Source organism: Choristoneura fumiferana, chromosome 18 (assembly GCF_025370935.1).
Source record: "Choristoneura fumiferana chromosome 18, NRCan_CFum_1, whole genome shotgun sequence".
Lineage (NCBI taxonomy): Eukaryota > Metazoa > Arthropoda > Insecta > Lepidoptera > Tortricidae > Choristoneura > Choristoneura fumiferana.
The window spans coordinates 15417235-15436627 of NC_133489.1; the positions used below are offsets into that span (position 1 = coordinate 15417235).

General features: G+C 36.3%; 1 protein-coding gene across 2 annotated transcripts in view; it reads right to left on the bottom strand.

Moving 5' to 3' along the window:
* Nucleotides 1-4606: 4606 nt before the first annotated feature.
* The window catches only part of LOC141437771 (uncharacterized), a 71022-nt gene continuing 56235 nt past the window's right edge, over nt 4607-19393 (bottom strand). The window contains exons 1-5 of one of the 2 annotated variants that reach the window (XM_074101271.1): nt 9268-9735; nt 8319-8450; nt 7217-7433; nt 6582-6771; nt 4607-5490 (exon numbers count right to left, since the gene is read on the bottom strand). In XM_074101271.1, the coding sequence (XP_073957372.1) occupies nt 5383-5490; nt 6582-6771; nt 7217-7433; nt 8319-8450; nt 9268-9400 (780 nt within the window). In that variant the 5' untranslated portion in view covers nt 9401-9735 and the 3' untranslated portion in view covers nt 4607-5382. Of the gene's footprint in view, nt 5491-6581; nt 6772-7216; nt 7434-8318; nt 8451-9267; nt 9736-19393 lie in introns of those variants that run through there. The other variant, XM_074101272.1, reaches the window with a different exon arrangement.

A 19393-nucleotide genomic window follows, 5' to 3' on the forward strand; every position in this document is an offset into this window, starting at 1 on the left:
ACTCTTTATTGTACACCAGAAATAGTAAGCGATACAGAAAACAGATACACAGAGAGAAAATATAGATGAATATAGATGATGCGATTAAGATGAAATTCGGTAAGTATACAGATAGCTTCAGTCCCACATACACACACACATATCACATCGGATAGTTTTTCTCCCGGAAAATTACAGTCCCACATACACACACGATAGTGATAATAATTTGGCGGAAAATTACGGGCAACATCTAGTTGGTACCTACCTAATAAATTTAAGAAATCCCTCTTGCATGTAGGTGGTTAGGTAGTATTTAGGTGTCCTGAGGAAACTTGACGTCCCTAACTAGAAAGATGACTTGAGTTTTATATTATTTCTGTGAAAAAGGAGTTTTACTTAATTACTCATAATAACCTTACAAATAAAACAAACTATAATAGGTATTTTTACCTTTATTCTCCGTTGACCGTTACCAAACGAACACTACATATACGTCTGTGCGACTCTTATATATTTTTTTTCTTCTTTTTTTTTATTCCACTGGATAGCAAACGAGCAAGTGGGTCACCTGATGGTAAAAGATCACCACCACCCATAAACATCTGCTATACCAGGGGGATTGCAGATGCGTTGCCAACCTAGAGGCCTAAGATGGGATACCTCAAGTGCCAGTAATTTCACCGGCTGTCTTACTCTCCACGCCGAAACACAACAGTGCAAGCACTGCTGCTTCACGGCAGGATTAGCGAGCAAGATGGTGGTAGCAATCCGGGCGGACCTTGCACAAGGTCCTACCACCTGCAAAAATATGTAGAGTAAAACGACCTCATCTTCTTCCTCATAAAATACGGACTAATTATTACAAACACCAAATACAATGATAACCGTTTCGAACTCTGTACGGGTTCATTCTCAAAGCTACTAACACCCGAGCATACACCGTTGCCGAACAAAAATAAAGTAAGTACGAGTACACGGTTGGTAGCGGAGAAGCAAGGTAATTCATTAATATCTATAGGTAGTAAAGCTACTCCTGAAATAATCTAAATATTATCTATATTAGCGTTTATCACGAACATACAGTAAGCATCCCTTTCGTATATGCCTACTAGTTAAACAGGGTTATAAATGCTTTAGCTTAGACAGTTATTGGAAATGTGCAAATTATGTTACTTTTCATACAAAAAAATATTTTTCGGTATGTCTAAAAGCGTTTAAGTATTTTGTGGCAAAACCATGTTTTATCTGACAAAACTTAGCGGTAGCGGGGCACACAGCAGACCATTAAGTAGACTTACTGTAAATAGCTTTAATTTAAGCATAGCTAGGATTTACCGTGGAAAATAAATTGTTTCTTGGAAGTGAAATGTTACATGGAACTAATTTTATCTCGAGTTTTCTTTCAGGCACTGTCAAGTCAAGACTGCCGTGACTTTGTTATTTTATTTCCCTAATCGCGAGATGGGTAGCGCGAGTCCGTTGTAACTGGAAAATACCGCTCGTCAAAATTTTACGTACATTTTCATGTCTGTCTGGCCTAGAATATTTCGACATGTTGAATTTCTTTTCAAAAGTTTTTAAAAAACTATATGGGACCATTTTAATCAAGGACTACCTAAACGTAAAAGTATCTTCTTTGTGTGGCAAATATTACATTACAAAACATTACTTAATACAAAATTACAAACCATTACATATTCCGTTGTTTACGTCATTCTCTTAATCCTTTTTAGGGTTCTGTACCCAAAGGGTGCCAACGGGACCCTATTACTGAGACTCCGCTGACTGTCTGTCTGTCTGTCTGTCTGTCTGTCCGTCCGTCTGTCACAGGGCTCTATCTCTGAAGCCAAAAAAATTTGATACTTTAAATTTTCGCAGATTATGTATTACCGTGGCCGCTATAACAACAAATACTATAACAAAAAAGTAAAACCGACTCCAAGAAAATAAAAAAAATTATCAAAAAATGGAACCGACTACAAACCCCTTGGAAATGTTTTTCTAGGTACACGTACTAGCTCGAAGTCGGTGTCTCAGCACGAGCCAGCAGGAGTGGGACAATAGTCGTCTACCTACCTTTTTTACATACTATGGGTTTCAATCCCTCCTGCTGAGTCGTGCTGAGTCACCGACTTCGAGCTAGTATGTAGTACGTACCTAGAAAAATATTTTCAAGGGTTTTGTAGTCGGTTCCATTTTTTGTTATTTTTTTTATTTTTTTGTAGTCGGTTTTAATTTTTTGTTTAAAAAATTTCTTTATTTCTCACTTTTTAGTGATTTGTAGCCAAAGTACATCTCACAACGATTCCATTAAGCCCAAACACGACTTAGTTGCTTTGTTTTATAACAGAGTTCCGTTGCCTACCTTCTGGCTTCAGCATCAGATCAGTTCGAAAGAATCATTAACTTAAAGCTCCTTATTAATCGCTTATCTAGGTATATTAATCATGATCGTTTATAGACGAGCGAGCATTACTTAGCTTCGATGAGTTCCATTGGTCATCACGGTCTTCTTCATCAGGTCCAGGTTACCAAATGATATTTTCTGAATGTAAATGCTCATCTTAATGCTGAAAATGCCAAAATCGCCATAGATGTGCCTATAAAATTTGAGGTTTTCCCTCGATTTCCCTAGGATTCCATCATCAGATCTTGACTTGGTGACAATGGGACCACCTCAGAAGAATACCCTTTTGATTAAAAAAATAATTTTGAAAATCGGTCCACAATTGACTGAGTAATCGGTGAACATACATAAAAAAAATACAAACATTGGAACATAAAACCTCCTCCTTTTTTGAAGTCGGTTAAAAAATAAAATAAAATTACAAATTAAAGGGGGTCGTCATACAAGAATCGTGTTTTTTTCAGCGTTTTTTGGTTGCTAGGCGTTATTAGCGTTATTGTCGTTTGACCTTTAAGTATGCGATTTAAATGATGTTTTATAAAAGCTTCGATAATATAATATACAGACTGTCTGATTGTGTGGTTTATTCGTTTTTGTGCAAAATTAATAAAGCAATTTATGAACCACAAACATCAATGAAGCCAACTTTGTAAAGCGCTCGCCAAATCCACACGGTATTAATCACTATGTTTACCTATTGTTTTTTACACTAAAAAAATCATACTAAGTATTTAACACTACTTACAAGGTTTATAATACAGCTTAAAATGTATTCACACTAATCGAGCTTCTTATTATTTAACTACACAACATACGAAGTCCGCCGAATTTGCCGCGAATGAATCGCGCTGACAGACAGCCTTTTTTTTTGAGCAGGGCGCGGCGTGGCGGGCAATGGTTTCAGAAGCAAACAGCCAGAACCAAAGAGGATGAGAATTCAAATTGTTTTATATTCGAAATACTTGCACAAGTTTAGTGCTTACATTTCGGCTATATTTTTAGAAGCTTTTCTTTAGCTTGCCCTGTTTGTTTATTTATTTATTTGTTGTTTGTTTGGGTCAAATCTTGGAAGCTAAATTTGACCCACTTCCAGTGGTCCGATCGACTTGAAATTATGCATACTTAGTGACATCTTGCTAGTCCTGCCAGGATCGTCTCTGCAGGAGGGAACTCCTCAATAGTTAATAGTACCGACTTTAAATTTGGTACAGATATTTAGCTTAGACGACAATGCAAGTATAGTCAACAAAACGTACATTCGACAAAAAAGCTTGTATTAAAAATTACATTTTTAACAAAAATTTATTACTTAAGCATCATTATATTTATTTGCAGTGTAATGTAACTATGTTTGCTCGGGTGGAATCTTTCAACTCAAATTTGAAGTGGATATCTTCAACCGATTGAGCTGAAATTTTACACGCATGTATAAATCCGATGACAATGCAATATTATTATAATATTGATCTGATGATCTGATGTTGATGATAGTTGATCTGATGATAAAGCTAGCGGGTGACCATAGGAACTCTGTGATAAACGAAACGACCGCATCGAGTTTGAACTCGTTTGTCGTCTTTGGTAACCAGGGGCATAAAGTACAGTCAGCAAAAAAAAAACTTATATTAGAAGAATTTTAAGAAAAACTTTTACTGAACTGTTTACGGAACCCTTCATATACGAGTCCGACTCGCACTTGAGCAATTTTATTTATTCGTCGCCTAAACCACTTAGCTAATAATTGTGATGAATATCTATTGGCATAAAAATAGATGGCTCTTGATAAAGGACATAGGATAAAAATTGTACCTATTGCAAAAAATTGTGTACATAGAACAGTTTTTTCGGGATAGCGATAACTAAATTTAATACATACGAAGTTGCGGGCTACTAGAATGAAATAAATATCGAAAAACTTCAAAAGATCGGCAATTCACCTCACACGTGGGGTTTACAAACGCGCAGAGTACATAGTATGAGTCAATCGCGTTTCCTGTATTATCCAAACAGGACACTGGAAATAGTCAACAGAGGGTTGCTTACCCTTTCTGGCACTATACTTAGTTAGGAACAGAGATGTCTAACGGATGGAAAGTATTCCTCTGTATTGGGACCGACACAAAACTTGTTACGCATGCCGCAATTTATTTGCAAAATAAAAATAAAATTAAAATACAGTAATTGGTTTAACATAAATATAATATTACAGGTCTGTGGTCTAATTTATACTTACCTAGGTGTAATATACTCAACGCACCGTCGCCGACTGACTGACTGACTGCTTGACAACACGCTATCAATGGACCACTGGAGCTACAGACTAAAAATTCGGTAGACATATATTTATTAGGCTTTGAGTGGGTAGGTATTATAAAGGGATCTTTTTACTCGCATGGAATAATATTTTTATGCTTCCACGGGGGCAAATTGCGGGAATAATACAGTACCAGCACCGATACCTGACACAATAAAACGTAAAATATATCTGATACGGTTCTATTTTTGCACGCAACCGCTGTGGAAGATATCAATGCGGGTGTCTGTACGTATACATAATTACTATGCGTTTCAAGTAACATTAGGAGTGAATTGTAATCAAGTTCAAACAATCTTTGTATATTTAATATGATACTTTCCTATTTACTATAAGTAAATAGGTAAGTTTTTAATTTCTAAAAACCCTGTGTCTAGCGCACGCACCTTCGTTCATGCCACACAGGCGTATCTACAAAATTAATGTATGCTCAAAAACAAAATTAAATACAATACTTAAAAAAGGCGAAAATACTAAATAAATACAAACTAAGTAAGTAGCAAAATTTGATACTGACAGGAAGTAAAGTTGTCAGCAAAACCAACCCCAATTTGGAACTCTTAGTATGGGTTTTCGCATGAAAATCAAACAATTCTAATAAATGCTACATTATTTATGATTAAAATTATAATATTAAAAAATAACTACAGATCATAAAATACTCATAAACTTGTTACTGCTAGTCGGTGTTAGCGACGAGGTCCAATTTAGAAGATTTGAGGTATACTGCTTGTTCTCCCATGTACTGGCTGTGACGGATGCCAAACGATGGAGTCGGGATCGGGTTCTGCATTCAAACATATTGTTAAATTAAGGAACGCTTCGTGATATACGAATAGCTTAGTTGGAAAAACAAGAGATGCGACGGTCATTAACTTTACCTACCTCGAACATAATATAACTTTAACAATAAACAGATTCAACATAACAGGCTATGTTAAGGGCTAAAATATCTCGCATAGGAGCGATCGATCACTAAATTGGAGTGAGTTTGTGTGCCGCGCAAATATTTGCTATTCATGACAATGTTCGTGCAAAAAGATTAATAAGTTTATTAATGATGAAGTAACGCTCACTGAAATATATAAAGTTATGGCCTACTCCAAACTTCATGACGTAGCGTTAAAAATGTCTTGGAATTCCGCCAAGACGACTCATGTTAGGAACATGCCTTAATGTTAAGGATTATGGATTTATGGTAAACAATATTCCTCAAAAACGTGATGTAAAGTACGTGCCAAGTCTCGATTGAGATGATTTGCTAATAAAAAAGTAATGAAATCTTGCAAACAGCCAAGCCTAGGAGATAGATGTAACACAAGGAGTACATTTGACTAATAAAGTTAGTAAAGGAGTAAATACAAGGGTACAGGTTGACAACGAGAATATAATATGGTCAAAAGCGATGAATACTTGACGGCTCACTTTATTCTGCCCACTGCATCATTGCTCCGCCACCTTTGTGTTTTTTTCCTAAAGCCCGTCCCTTTTTTTAGTTCATCATCATCATTATGTATGTCCACCTGCAGGGCACAAGCCACCTCTCAGAATGGGAAGAACTGGGCCGTAGTTCCTACTTACTAAAAGCTGACCAGGAATATAAAAAACCTGACGCGAGGGCAGCACTTCTACGTTTTATATTGCAACATTCTTTACACTTACTATACGATACCTGTTCTACACGGCGAGGTTTTTTATGATTCTGGTCAGCCTTTAAGTAAGTTGTTACTATAGCTATTTTTTTCTGAGCGTTCTACTGTTACTGCAGCTTTTAGGGGTAAAAGCCTTCAACGCTCGCAAGAAGGTGTTTTCACCCAAGTTGAGAATCTATGCTGTAAATAGAAACCAACTTGTTTTCGTTGTTCTATAGTGTATTACCTTTTTAACACAGTATCGGTTGGGTGGAGGAACTGTTGGTGGTTTCGGAGTCTTGAACGGGTGACCGAAGGTGTAAGCTGGTTTTGTTCTTTTCACATAATTGAAATTAGGTTCATGCTCGCCAGGACCGGGCAAGTCTTGTGGTTTGATGTCTCTTGCCATGTAGCCAAGAGTGTATGCAGGGGCTTTTCTGTGGTAAAAAGGAAAGTATATAATAATCGCAGATGACTGATTAACAGAGTATTAAATAATAGAGCCGCGAGAAATTATTATAATAATATGGTCGATAAGAATTGAGTAATCAATTTGATAAAGTTTTTTTAAGGAATGAAGTTTCACTGGTAGTACCGAGACAGGTCAGAATACCACGAAATTTAAAATTAAAATATAGACAAATATTTCACAACAGAAATATGTTACACTTTTGTATCGGTTTTTAATTTAGCTCAATATTTTCGCTGTATTGTAAAACATCAATTTGTTGAAACATATTTTAATATCCCTGGATAGATATATTTTTTAAAATGAAAGCCCAGAGATATACTAAACAGTGTAATCGTGTATGGGGTGTCGTGTGTGTCGTGTATCGTGTGTGTGGGTGTAAGTCGTGTTAGAGTTCCCTGTTTTAAACGTACTTGCTCATCATAGGTGGCAAGTACATGTTGGGCGGGGGCGTCCACTGGTCCCAGGCCTGGTAGGGCGGGCGCGCGGGTGGGCGGCAGCTGTAGGCGGGCGGGCGCTTGTAGCGCGGCCCAGTACGCGGCGCGTACGCAGCCGGCCCCGGCTTGCGCCCGCGGTCGCCCGGCGTTTCGAACTGACACGCCACTACCCCGTGGGTTACTTTGAATTGACCTGTTGATAGATGTACAATACTACACAATTCAATGAGACACCACAATAGTAAGCGATATGTAGGCACAGAAAACGGGCACATGGAAAGAAAATTACAGAGTAACCAATACCTACACAATAGGATATATACCTGAGGCTATATTGTGCAACTGACTCGGAATCACAAATGTTTTCACCACTTCTTTCGACCAAACGGTATGAAGATAGAAATGGAAGGTTGTAAATAGGATAGCGAGCACCCGAGTATTACACAAAACAACTTCAGGTTTTTTTTTAATGCTCCATAATGGTAACACTTCTATTTGCAAGTCGTGTTTGTGGTTCACATAACGCGACAAATCGGGCGGAACGCGAAAACGACACACAATATACTGGATTGTTACTAGAATAAAAAACGTAGCTAATAGAATTTGTATGAAAATAGAGTGTGTGTCTGTGTATATTAATTATAATTACAGATGTTGTTCATGTAGGAGACCAAATATTTGTGTAAATTCGACATGCTATATACAATAACCATTTCTTATTTATTTATAATCGTCACAAAACTCTTCTATTTCATTTTACTATACCTATGTTGTTGACTGGTTAATAAACTAAACAAATCCGAATTCCCACAAAAACGGCTAAGAAATTTGTCCAAATTTCGTAAACGGATAATTAAGTAAAGCGATGACAGTTGTTTAGAGGCGTAACATTTTTCCCTCTTTCTTTTTTATCTTTTTACGTCTTTTATTTAACAGAAAATTTCTTTCCGACCCTGATTTAGCGGTGCCGAGAGTTTTGTAAACGTAAAAACCTGCAGAAGTAGGTGTTCTTTTGTATAATGAACAAAGTTGAAGATTAAAGACTTTAAAAACACTGCGAGTTCTTATTATTTTTTACCTTTTCTGCCCATTCCTCGGATGTTGAAAATCGGTGCGTATGGCTTGGCAACGGGTTTGGCAAACGTGGCCGGCGTGACGTGACCGAAAGTGTAGGCCGGAGCACGCTTGATTTTCCCGAAGCCCTTGCCACCTGGAGCGATTGAAGGCCATTCAAATATACGGCTTTCTAGTAGGTAGCAAGCGTATCTTCAAAGGAGATCTTAACCTAAAACGACTACAAGTAGCGGTTTCCATAAAAACATTACATTTACTGCAGCCCATTCTTCTTTATGTTTGACATACGTAGGTATCGCCAAAAACCCAAGCACATAATACAATGTAAGTTCATTGCCATCAGGGAATTAATTATGTGCCTTGCCTATGAATATGAAGCCATTATTTGTAATTTAGCAGTAAGCCGTGAGCTGGGTAGAAGGGCCGGACACCCGTCTGTCTGGTTCACCGCACGGTTCGCTGGGGCACTCGGGATTGACGGGTTTTATGAATATATTGTCTGATTATGCATATTGGCTTGCACTAAAGTAGGCACAGCACTTAGTTTCAGACCAAAGCGATAAAGCCATTAGTAGGGGCCATCACTATCATCTCACTACTAAATTGGTTTTAAGCCCGTTTGCTGCACTAAAAGTCGAGCAAGTTGCATTACATTGCGAGGCTGTAAAGCGAACGAGTACGAAGTGGTTTATCGAGTGCCGCAACGTAATGTAACTTGCACGATTTTTAATGTAGGTCTAAACTGACCTGTCTAAACCATTGACATCTATGTACCTTACGGCAATTTACATAGATGACGATGACTTGAACTAAAGAACGTAAACAAGCATGTATGACTTGTATGACGTCAGTATTCTGTGACGCGATTGTGGGCGATTTGCACTAGTTAATCAATAACATAACTGAAAGTTTTTTTTAACTGTACCAATGATATTAGGTATAATTTATCTTACAAAATATCTCCGGCAAGTCATATTTCTGTGGGCCAGGTTCGCGGGCGACCCCAGAGGACGGCACGCGCGGCTCTGTCGGCTTGGCCGGCAATTGCTTCACTAACTTGGCTCTGCACTCCCAACCCCACGGCATCACTTATTACTTAGCGTCCACGTATATAAATAAAATGAGAATTGTGTTCGAAAAGATGTTTCCTGTAGTAAAATATCAATAATACATTTGACAATGACGGTAAATGTGACAGCCATGACTTTTTACAAAACTGTCGTTAATGTTTTTCCATATAGTTTTCTCTTCTTTGACTTGATTTTTAATGGAAGTAAGTTGTAACAGTAAAGTGTTGTTTGTTAGAATGTAACGGTTGATTTTTTACACACTCCTATAGCAGAATTTAGTAGCGGGAAAAGGCTACTTTTAACGGTAGGTACGGTGCTAGAGACAACATTAAAAATGAACTTTAAATTTATGCTAACGGACGTACCTACACATTATTATGTTCCACTTAATATGTGTGTATATTTATCACACACATGCTACATTACCACATGATTACCACCAAGATTTCAAAGATCTTTTCAGTGTTCCCGTCGCACGAACAACCTGCAATCTAATTTCGCAAAATGGCTTATCTCAGCGCGATTCGTCGTTTAAGTTTATTGGGCAGCTGGCGCTCCACGTCCCGGTGTGGTCTCCGTCTGAAAAGAAAGTAGGCCAGCGTATTGTAGGTGCTACGAGCCTATACGGGCTTCTCGAATACGCATCTCGTGATAACAGTCGAGATAAAAATGGCATGGAAAAAGAGTCTGCGGCAAGGGAAGGAAGTCGCGCGCCATGAGTTCCGTATTATTGGTACACATAATATCCTCTTAAGACTAGTGTCAAATTAAACGTAATTATAAGAATTTGAAATTTAATATCAATCAGGAAAGGTTGACATTTGTATTGACATATCCCCTTTTGTAAACTGGACGATGGACCATAAAAATATTTAACAAAAACATGTAAAATTTTGTATTTATCTTCGGTATTTCTGTAAAAATGTTGCCTGGAAGACCGATTAAGCCATAAGGCCGCCTTCCTGTTTTCTGTATCGCTTACTATTTCTGGTGTACAATAAAGAGTAATAGTTTTGTATTGTATTGTATTGTATTTATGCTGGAAGTGAGCGACATAAAAGGATTTTTCTGCTCTAGTACATAGGTAAAACGTTTATCTAAGAACAAGGCAATCAAGCGCCAGCAGCAACTAACAATTAAATTTTATAAAATATTATATCAAAGTCCAGTTTGTGTTACATAGCGACTGAAAATGAGTTGTACACAAATAGGACTAAAATTACGGCGACTGAAAATACGAGACTCACAATTCAAAAAAATACGCTCGTCTGAGTTCACCCTTAAATATATACAGACAAAGGGCGTGTAAAATGGTTAAAATCCTATTTGAACGGATTCTTAAAAATCAGGAGGGCAAATAAAAACTGGTAGGGAATTTGAACGGTGCAGGAAATTGAGCTGCACCGGATATCGTCGCACCGGAACGGCGTGCGACGGAGGAATGGCTTCCGGTCGAGGTGGGCGACCTTCATTATTCCCTCATTCTCTCACATTTCTATTCCATCCAATATAACGTTGTTTATATTTTAAATCACAGTTTAGATTTTTTTACGTAATAAAAAGCAGGCACAAATTTTGCAGAGGTATGTAGGTCTCGCTACGTAGACGTACGTACTTCGTAGTAGAAGGAAATTGCTTCATCAATTTAAAAAATTCTTTCACCTGCAAAAAGGTAAGTAACATGTTAAGGTAACATGGGTTACTTTTACTCGCGGGAAAATGGACAGTACTCGGGGGACGCAGACAATGCTGCGGCCATACTTAGTAGTGCATGTTTTCGTATTCGGTAGAGTTAAGTACTCAATTCGTTCTGTTTCAGCGTGAGAACTACAGCCTTTTACCTTTCATGATAAGAGGCGACGTGTGCTGAAAAGTCTAACTTATAATTATGTATATTATCAGGGGGGTGTCACTAGGCCATTCCGCCGCCGAGCTACAAGTACATACCGGGCCTCCCCAACGTTGAGGCGATTCAGTGCGACTCAACGCGTGCGAGTGAACACGAGTTATGCGATAGACAGAGAAGCATAAAGTAGGCACGATTCTTATGCCTAAATGTCACTTTTGTACGGCAGTGAAGCTTCTGTACTTGTACTATTACTTATTCTGTGATATTATACGCTATAACATGGAAAGCACAGGGATAAGTACTAAATGTGCCTCAAATTGTGTCACACTTTTAAAATGTAGGGCACACACTGAACTTGAAATATTAAAAAGCGGGACAACGCGGCCTGCGTGGTGAGCATTCATTATTCAGCTTGTTCTTGGGATAGATAGCACCGCGGAATCTTCATAAGTATACGAGATATAATCTGTCTGACAATGATGACAAAACATACCTAAAGCATCTTTTGTCTATTATCGAAAAATGAAACTCCACTACGTTTATTAAAAATGAATGAAAACGATGAAATAAGAAACAGTTTTCTCAATTTCAGACGAGACATAACAGCGTAATTGTCCTCTTTCATCGCTGTGGAACATGCAAGTTGTTATTCTATTTCTGAATTTTATTCTCGGCTAAGTTTAGCACGGCAAAACACTAATAGGTTTTTTATTTATTTACCTACTTGCCTATAGACTGATGAAAAATCATGATTTACGGACAAAAATACCCTTTTAATGTCACAAAAACACTTTAATAAGTAGGTAGCTACTAAACTGACACTAACAAGCATCAATTAACCCTATTATTTCCAAATAAGCTATGAATTACATTGACGATACAGCGTTATTTGTTGTGTTTGCTCCGCGCATGGAATATGAAAGAAGTGGAATGCTATACACGTAATTAATTTCGTGATGCAGGGATCCACTGTTGATATCTCGTGATCTCTTTTCTTCTCTCCCGACTAAGCCCACGTAATCATTAACCGATTCTCAAAGCTTCTTTATCGGCGTTAAGAGAACTGAATTCTAACAGAAAACTATGTAACTACCTACCTTTACATGTTTACTATTAGTATATTAGGTGTTTTAAACTTAATTGGGATTATTTGAGAATGTGCTTTTTTATGATGATTGAAAAACTTTTACATGCATTGATCGCTGTTCAAAGTGTACAGTGTAAAAGGCGTCTTTACATTTAAATCTAACCTTTTACAAGGCGGTTAATTCAAAGAAACCCAACAATCTCTAGAAATATTCCAGATCAAGTTACTTTAAAACACCTTATGAACAAGAAACAAAAATCTTTTGACTGCACAATAACTAAATATTAACTAACAGTAGGTCAATAATAGTTTTGCAGGAAATAATTCGGTGCCACTTACCTTTCAAATATATTTTGTTGTCTCTCGTAATTGTAATACAGCCAAATTGTTAACTTAAAAGGTTCTAACATTTTGTATGAGTAAATAGATGGGACGTGTGATGCCTCGTTGACTTTCGGCAGGCTTTGGTTCACTAAATTTTATTACATCTTTTGTTATAAGAACCCTCAAGGAGTAAACTTGAAATTTGGGGTCAATATTTAATTTCTAAAAATTTAAATACCATCTAAAAACAAAGCCCTGTTTTTCATAAATATGTAAAAGGTTACTTGCCCGAATTTCATGTGCTATAATATTCAACCGCCATAATATTGTTTCTTATATATTCATTTGCACTACTCATTGTTTACCATATTAATCAAATGACAGAATCTTTGTTTCACATAATATTAATTTCAATAATTTTATTTTTCCTAATCATTGTAAGCCATAAGTCTTACATGCCATAATGCCATTTGCCATCTATGTAAATGGTGAGTATCGACACGATATACTGATAAATCCCATACGTCAAACAAGCCTTTGAATTAGGTAAATTTTACCCACATAGGTTAGGTTTGGTTAGAATTGCGACATTTGATTTGTGCGAGCGAGCGAAGCGAACGAGCAAGACGGTTCGGAGCAGAAGCGCCTCGGATAGGTTAGGTTCAGAAGGTTTAGCCTTCGATGTTAGGTATTTTTTATAGCAGCCCGGATAATAAAGATAAGAGATAGATTAGTAATAGAAAAAACCAATTCGTATCATTATGACATCTAATTTTAAATAATTTATTGAATCAAGCGTTACTTTGCGGAGGTCCATATCAATGAACTAAAATAATTTCCTTGCTCACCCGCGACCTTACAATAGCTAAGCTTATGCAAAATATGCGTGTTCATGCAGTTCCTCCACCTCCACACTGTAAGAACACACACAAATCACATAAACCCATCTATCACCACCACCACACTACACTGACGCGTTTCGAACTCAAACAGAGCTCATCTTCAGAGTGACACAACCGTTACTAATGACCAGGTAAAACCGACCTAACCCCCCGAACCGTTATTAATGAGCAGGTAAATTTAGTTTCATCTCCCTTGCTACGGCTTGGATCTAATTTCAGCAATGGTAGTTAATAAAACATGCCTTGACAGTAAATAAATAAAAATCAAGGTAGTTTTGAAGGACGGCTAAAAAATTTATTAATAATTTGTGGGTAGTTTTGTTTTGTTTCATAAAACGTATGTGGGTACTTGGGGAGTTACAGTGACAAGTTAAAACGGTGGTTGTGGTTCGTTAGTCTAACAACTGGTAGCATGGTGTACGGTTGTGTCACTCTGAAGATGAGCTCTGTTTGAGTTCGAAACGCGTCAGTGTAGTGTGGTGGTGGTGATAGATGGGTTTATGTGATTTGTGTGTGTTCTTACAGTGTGGAGGTGGAGGAACTGCATGAACACGCATATTTTGCATAAGCTTAGCTATTGTAAGGTCGCGGGTGAGCAAGGAAATTATTTTAGTACATCTAATTTTCTAGTAAACGAAACATTCGGGCAAATGAAGTTTCGGGCATATGAACTTCGGAAAAATGAAATTATAGCATATAACTTTCGGGCAAACAATACATAACCAAAGGTAAGCTCATTAATCAATGACTTTGATATTGCAAAGAATCGGGCCTTCACTTCTAAAAAATGTATGAAACCCGTGGGAATCTAAAGAATCGGCAACAAATAAGTCCCTTAAAAAAATAAGATCTCGAAAAAATATTAAAAGTCGGGACGAAACAATAATGCAGAGCGTTCAAGTTGAAAATCAATGGAAAGGGTCCTCTCAGTACCGCATAAGCTCTTTGAAAAAAGTTGCCAGTTTGAATTGACTTTCCCTGTTCGGGCCGAAGTTTTGGTATGCCTCAGTTGGTCGTATCGCGGGTGACCCATTTCAAAAGTCATTGTTAAGTCGACATGTAGTCTCCTCGACGTATACACCTTTACATAAAAGAGGATCTGTCGTTACTCACAAACTTTACTGTTACATGGACATATCAGACCTTTTGAATTGTTAAAATTGTTTCTTTGCATGGAAGACCTTTATTGGGTATTTATTTGCTCACCGGGATAGCCTGAGGCTTCTGCGAAAGTTCAAATAGTTCTAACTCAGAATGTTTAAGGTCGTGACAACATCGTGGCAACACCTTTTATTGACACTTCCAGTCCGGGGTTAGATTGCGAATTTAAGATAAACATTAGAACCTAGGTACTATCTCATTTTATTTGGATTTAATACGGATTAAAAAGTATTTTTGTAGGTATTCTAAAAATTTAAGCAAAGTAGCATAATAAAGTACCTACAAGTAAAGAGTATTACCGATTTTGTGTTGAAATTCAATTCACTATTGCTATTTGATTGCCTTTTATTACGCCGCTGGGCCTTGATGATTATAGCAGATTTACAAATTATAAACATTGCATGAAAAACCTTTTTTAGAGTCTCGTGGCCAAAATGGCAAAACGGAACCCGAAACTATAAGGGTTCCGTTTTGCCATTTTGGCTACGAAACTCGAAAAAAGGTTTTTCGTGCAATGTTGTCCATGTCTGTCCTGTCCGTCCACCCGCGACTTGTCTCAGAGACAGTTTTAGTGTTAGAAAGCTGTAATTATACTCGGATATATGTAGCAGCTATGCCGACAAAACGATAAAAAAAATGAAAAAAATCATTTAAGGGTATACCTACCTTCCATAGACGTTAAGTGAGGGGTGATTTTTTTGCTCATGTAACCCTATAGTGTGGGGTATCGTTGGATAGGTCTTTTAAAATCATTGCGAGATTGTAAAGACAATGTGTTCGCGAAATATTCAACTTTTAAGTACTTATTTTCATTAAAATCGACCCCCTCTAAAAGCTAAATTACTGGTTTTATATTTTGAAAAATTCATTGTACGTTTATCAAACTTACAAGGAGAACTATAACGGTTAAGTCTGATTTAGCATTATTAGTAGTTTAAAAGTAAATAGCAGCCTAAGGTATAAAATATGGTTGTACCTTGTTTTGCCTAACTTTTTGCCTATTTTCAGTTTGCGTAATGTTAGATAAACTAATATTACTTAACTTAATGTGTCATTTTACCTAATTTTCATTTTGTATAAACTCATTTCATATAACGTTCGACTGATATAATTATTTTTTGTCCAACATACATGTAGCATAATTTCATTTTGTATAAACTTATTTCGTATAATGTTTGACTGACATATTTATATTTTGTCCAACATACATATCGCATAATTTTATTTATTTTAACTTCGGTTAATCCGAATACATTATGATAACGTTTGTTAATTATAAAAAGTTTAGTATTATTAAACAAAGTCGGTTCTGGCGCTACGCCGGCCGCTACCGCGGCACGCTCGCTTTGCTCGCTCGGCTTGCGCACTGTAGGGTCGCAGTTCTACCTAACGCTCCTCCTCGCTTCTCTCGTCGTCGTACCTATTCCCTGTATGTTTAGTATTGTTATTTGCTTGAACCAAATAAATAAAATAGTAGAATATATGGATCAATTTATTTCAATTTTAACCTACCTAATTGACCTTATTTTATAATAAACATTTAGGCACCAAAATTAGGCGTAACGTTAGTAAGCAAAACAAATATTATGATAATTCAATATTAATCAATCCAATGTTAGTTAAAACGACATTCGGCTATATGATGATTAGTTTAAATGAGGATCGACAAAGTGAGTTTTCGATAGAATAATATTCAACAAAACAAGAGTTATGCAAATGATATTAGTTAACACGTTATTCGGCTATATGATGATTAGTTAAAATAAGAATCGACAAAGTCAGTTATCGATAGAATAATATTCGACAAAACAAGAGTTATACAAATGATCATTTAGTAAAATATTGTGTACAATAAATACTATCTAACATCCAAGACTAAAACTATTTATAAACTAAACTATGTTACAAAATAAAAACGTCATCCAAATTTTCTGCCTCAGGCATTGACCCCAAGACAATAGCAGCATTACCTCAGAACTGTTATTCGAAAAATGAAAATGAAAATTCAACAAAATAAAAATTATGAATAATGAAATTATACAAATTGACTTTAGACAAACTATTCATTATAGTAAAAGTAGTTAGACAAAGTGAAATTAGGTAAAAAAAATTAGACAAGTCAAGGGAATACCGTAAAATATATCTAAACTTGCAAGATTCCCCACAAAATACAAAATTCTTAGAAAAATATTATTTGATTTCTTCGTACGGAACCCTTATATTGGGCGTGTCCGACAAGCTCTTGGCTGGTTTTTTTTGTTTGTTGCGAGCTATATCTACCATCTCATTTCATGCATTCTTGTATAGTTAATTTTGTTTATTTAACACTGTAAAAGAAGGGGTAAATATATCAATAACCAGCAGTTGCCCGCGACTCCGTCTGCGTAGAACTATGAAAAATAGTTTACGTCATCTCAGACCTACTTCTCGGACTTACTCGAACTTACTTCTTTTCTTTCTTCATGAAAATCGTAAATAAAAAAAAACGGTCAAAACTATGTGTGATACTTAAAGCCCGCTGATAATTTATTCGACCTTTCATGAATGCTTGAGGAACTTCAAGGAGCAAGTAAACACACCTGAACACGTTATTAGGGTCCTTATGTACAGCTCAAACATAAACAATAATCCTTAATTATAACCATTAAAAGATTAGGATCACAGTTTGTCGCAGTAAATGAGAGAATAGGTACACAATATTGGATTACATTATTTATTTTGATTATTCAGCTATCGCCACTCTGGATGACACAGAATTGTACTTTGATTCCTGACGGCCAACTATTCGCGATCCAATTTTAGAATTTTTAAGTATATTCGTATTACTTTTCATGCTGGCACAAGCGAATTTCTGTTAGCTCACTTAGTATCGCGCGATTTCTAATAATGTCTTCGTCCACGTATCCGTGAAACTTAAAAATATTTCATCAATAATTTGAATAAAAAAACATACCTTCTATCCGTATTTCAAATAAAAGCAGTGTAAAGTTTACTTAACAAGTAACAAGTATCAATTTGACATACTAGTTTTTCTCAAAGCATTTACGAAGTGCGACAAAGATTGTGTGACTGGTCAGTGTTCGAAACCTTTCCAATATTCCCAGACCGCGGACCACGCTTCATGTCTGATAAAGTAATCATCTCTTTGTGGGTGTTAATCCACAGTTAGACGAAGGTGCTTGTCTCCGTATGGTGTCATGTCATACCTACAGCTATATGTTTGTTTCCCTGCACGTAATCCGTATATTAATATTCATTGTCACTGAAACATCTCGGTTTGAACAACCTAATGGGAAAGGTTCTTGCGTATTTTGCTGACTTGACATGGTGCTGCGGATTTTAATTGAAATACTTTCAAACATTACAGCGTAATAATTTTTGCTGTTGGAAAACACGCGGCGAAAGCGAATTTAGTTGATTTTTCTTAGAGGGTTTTACACCATCTAAAATTTAGCAAACCCTAAAAACTAGAGTACCTATAGCTTATGATATGATGTAGCGGGAAAAATAGTATTGCACTTAAATATCTGTATACAAAAACGGTGGAAGACATAAACTCTCCTTTAGGGCTCCGTCGCAATTGAGTAAAAGGTGTCTAAATCGAATACGTATCAGAATTATTAGTGTTGCAGGCTTTATCTCTGAATATTTCAGAGTGAATTTGTTTATTTTCGTTAAAAAAAAACAAGTATTTTGCGGGTTTCATCTGGATTTGGATTACTTTTACGACCTAACATCATTTTGAATTACTTGTTAGCCTGTAACTTTATTTACGCCTAAAACTATACAAAAACAATCCAGAAAAAAAGGTTCCATAAATAAATTATTTTACGACAAATAAAAAGTATATAAAACGATACATTATTGCATTCGAAATTCGGATAAACAATCGATAACCATTATTCCTTTTAGAAAATTACAAAAAATAAAAAGAAGTACTCTTAGGTTGCCTTAACTAACTAAATTTGGCTAACTAAACTCAAACATTGTGATGCACGAACAGAAGAAGCAAAAAATGTTCCAGCGAGCTGAGTAAACAAAGAAATGCATTTAAACTGTAAGGCGAGAGCTCGTAATGATCTTTACACAGCTCTCAAAAACCGAGGGTAGACACCTAACCTTTTAACAATAGAGATAAAATTCTTTTATTGTCCGCCTCTCGCCTCGTGTATTCAAAGACACTCATTAATTAATTAAAAGCCTGATAAAAGCGAGGCCAAGTTTCATGTTTGTGTTATTCTTTCACGATTTGAAATTAATTGCAATGAAACAAAACGAGGACATTTCAAAAATCAACCGAGTGCGAGTCGTAGGTACTTCTTATAAAGTTCAAAGCAAGCAACAAATTACTATTTTATATATATTATACCATATTATTTCTACGAAAAACAAAGTTATTTTTTTCGCCTATTTATTTGTACTAACTGGTAATCAATCTTAATTAATACACCCACAGCAGTTATTTAAATGTTTTTTTTACTTTATAAAATGTTAGTTTCTGACAATATTGCCATAATTTCAACCTTTAAATTTCGTAAGCACTGGTGATTTCAAGGACTATAAATTGAAACAATTAAACGAGTTAATTTTGAAACTGTGGTTTTAAACCTGCAGCATTCTGACTACTCTCATTCTCCTCTAACACAATCGAGTAATTTTTATACTAAGTATCTAGACTACTATAGT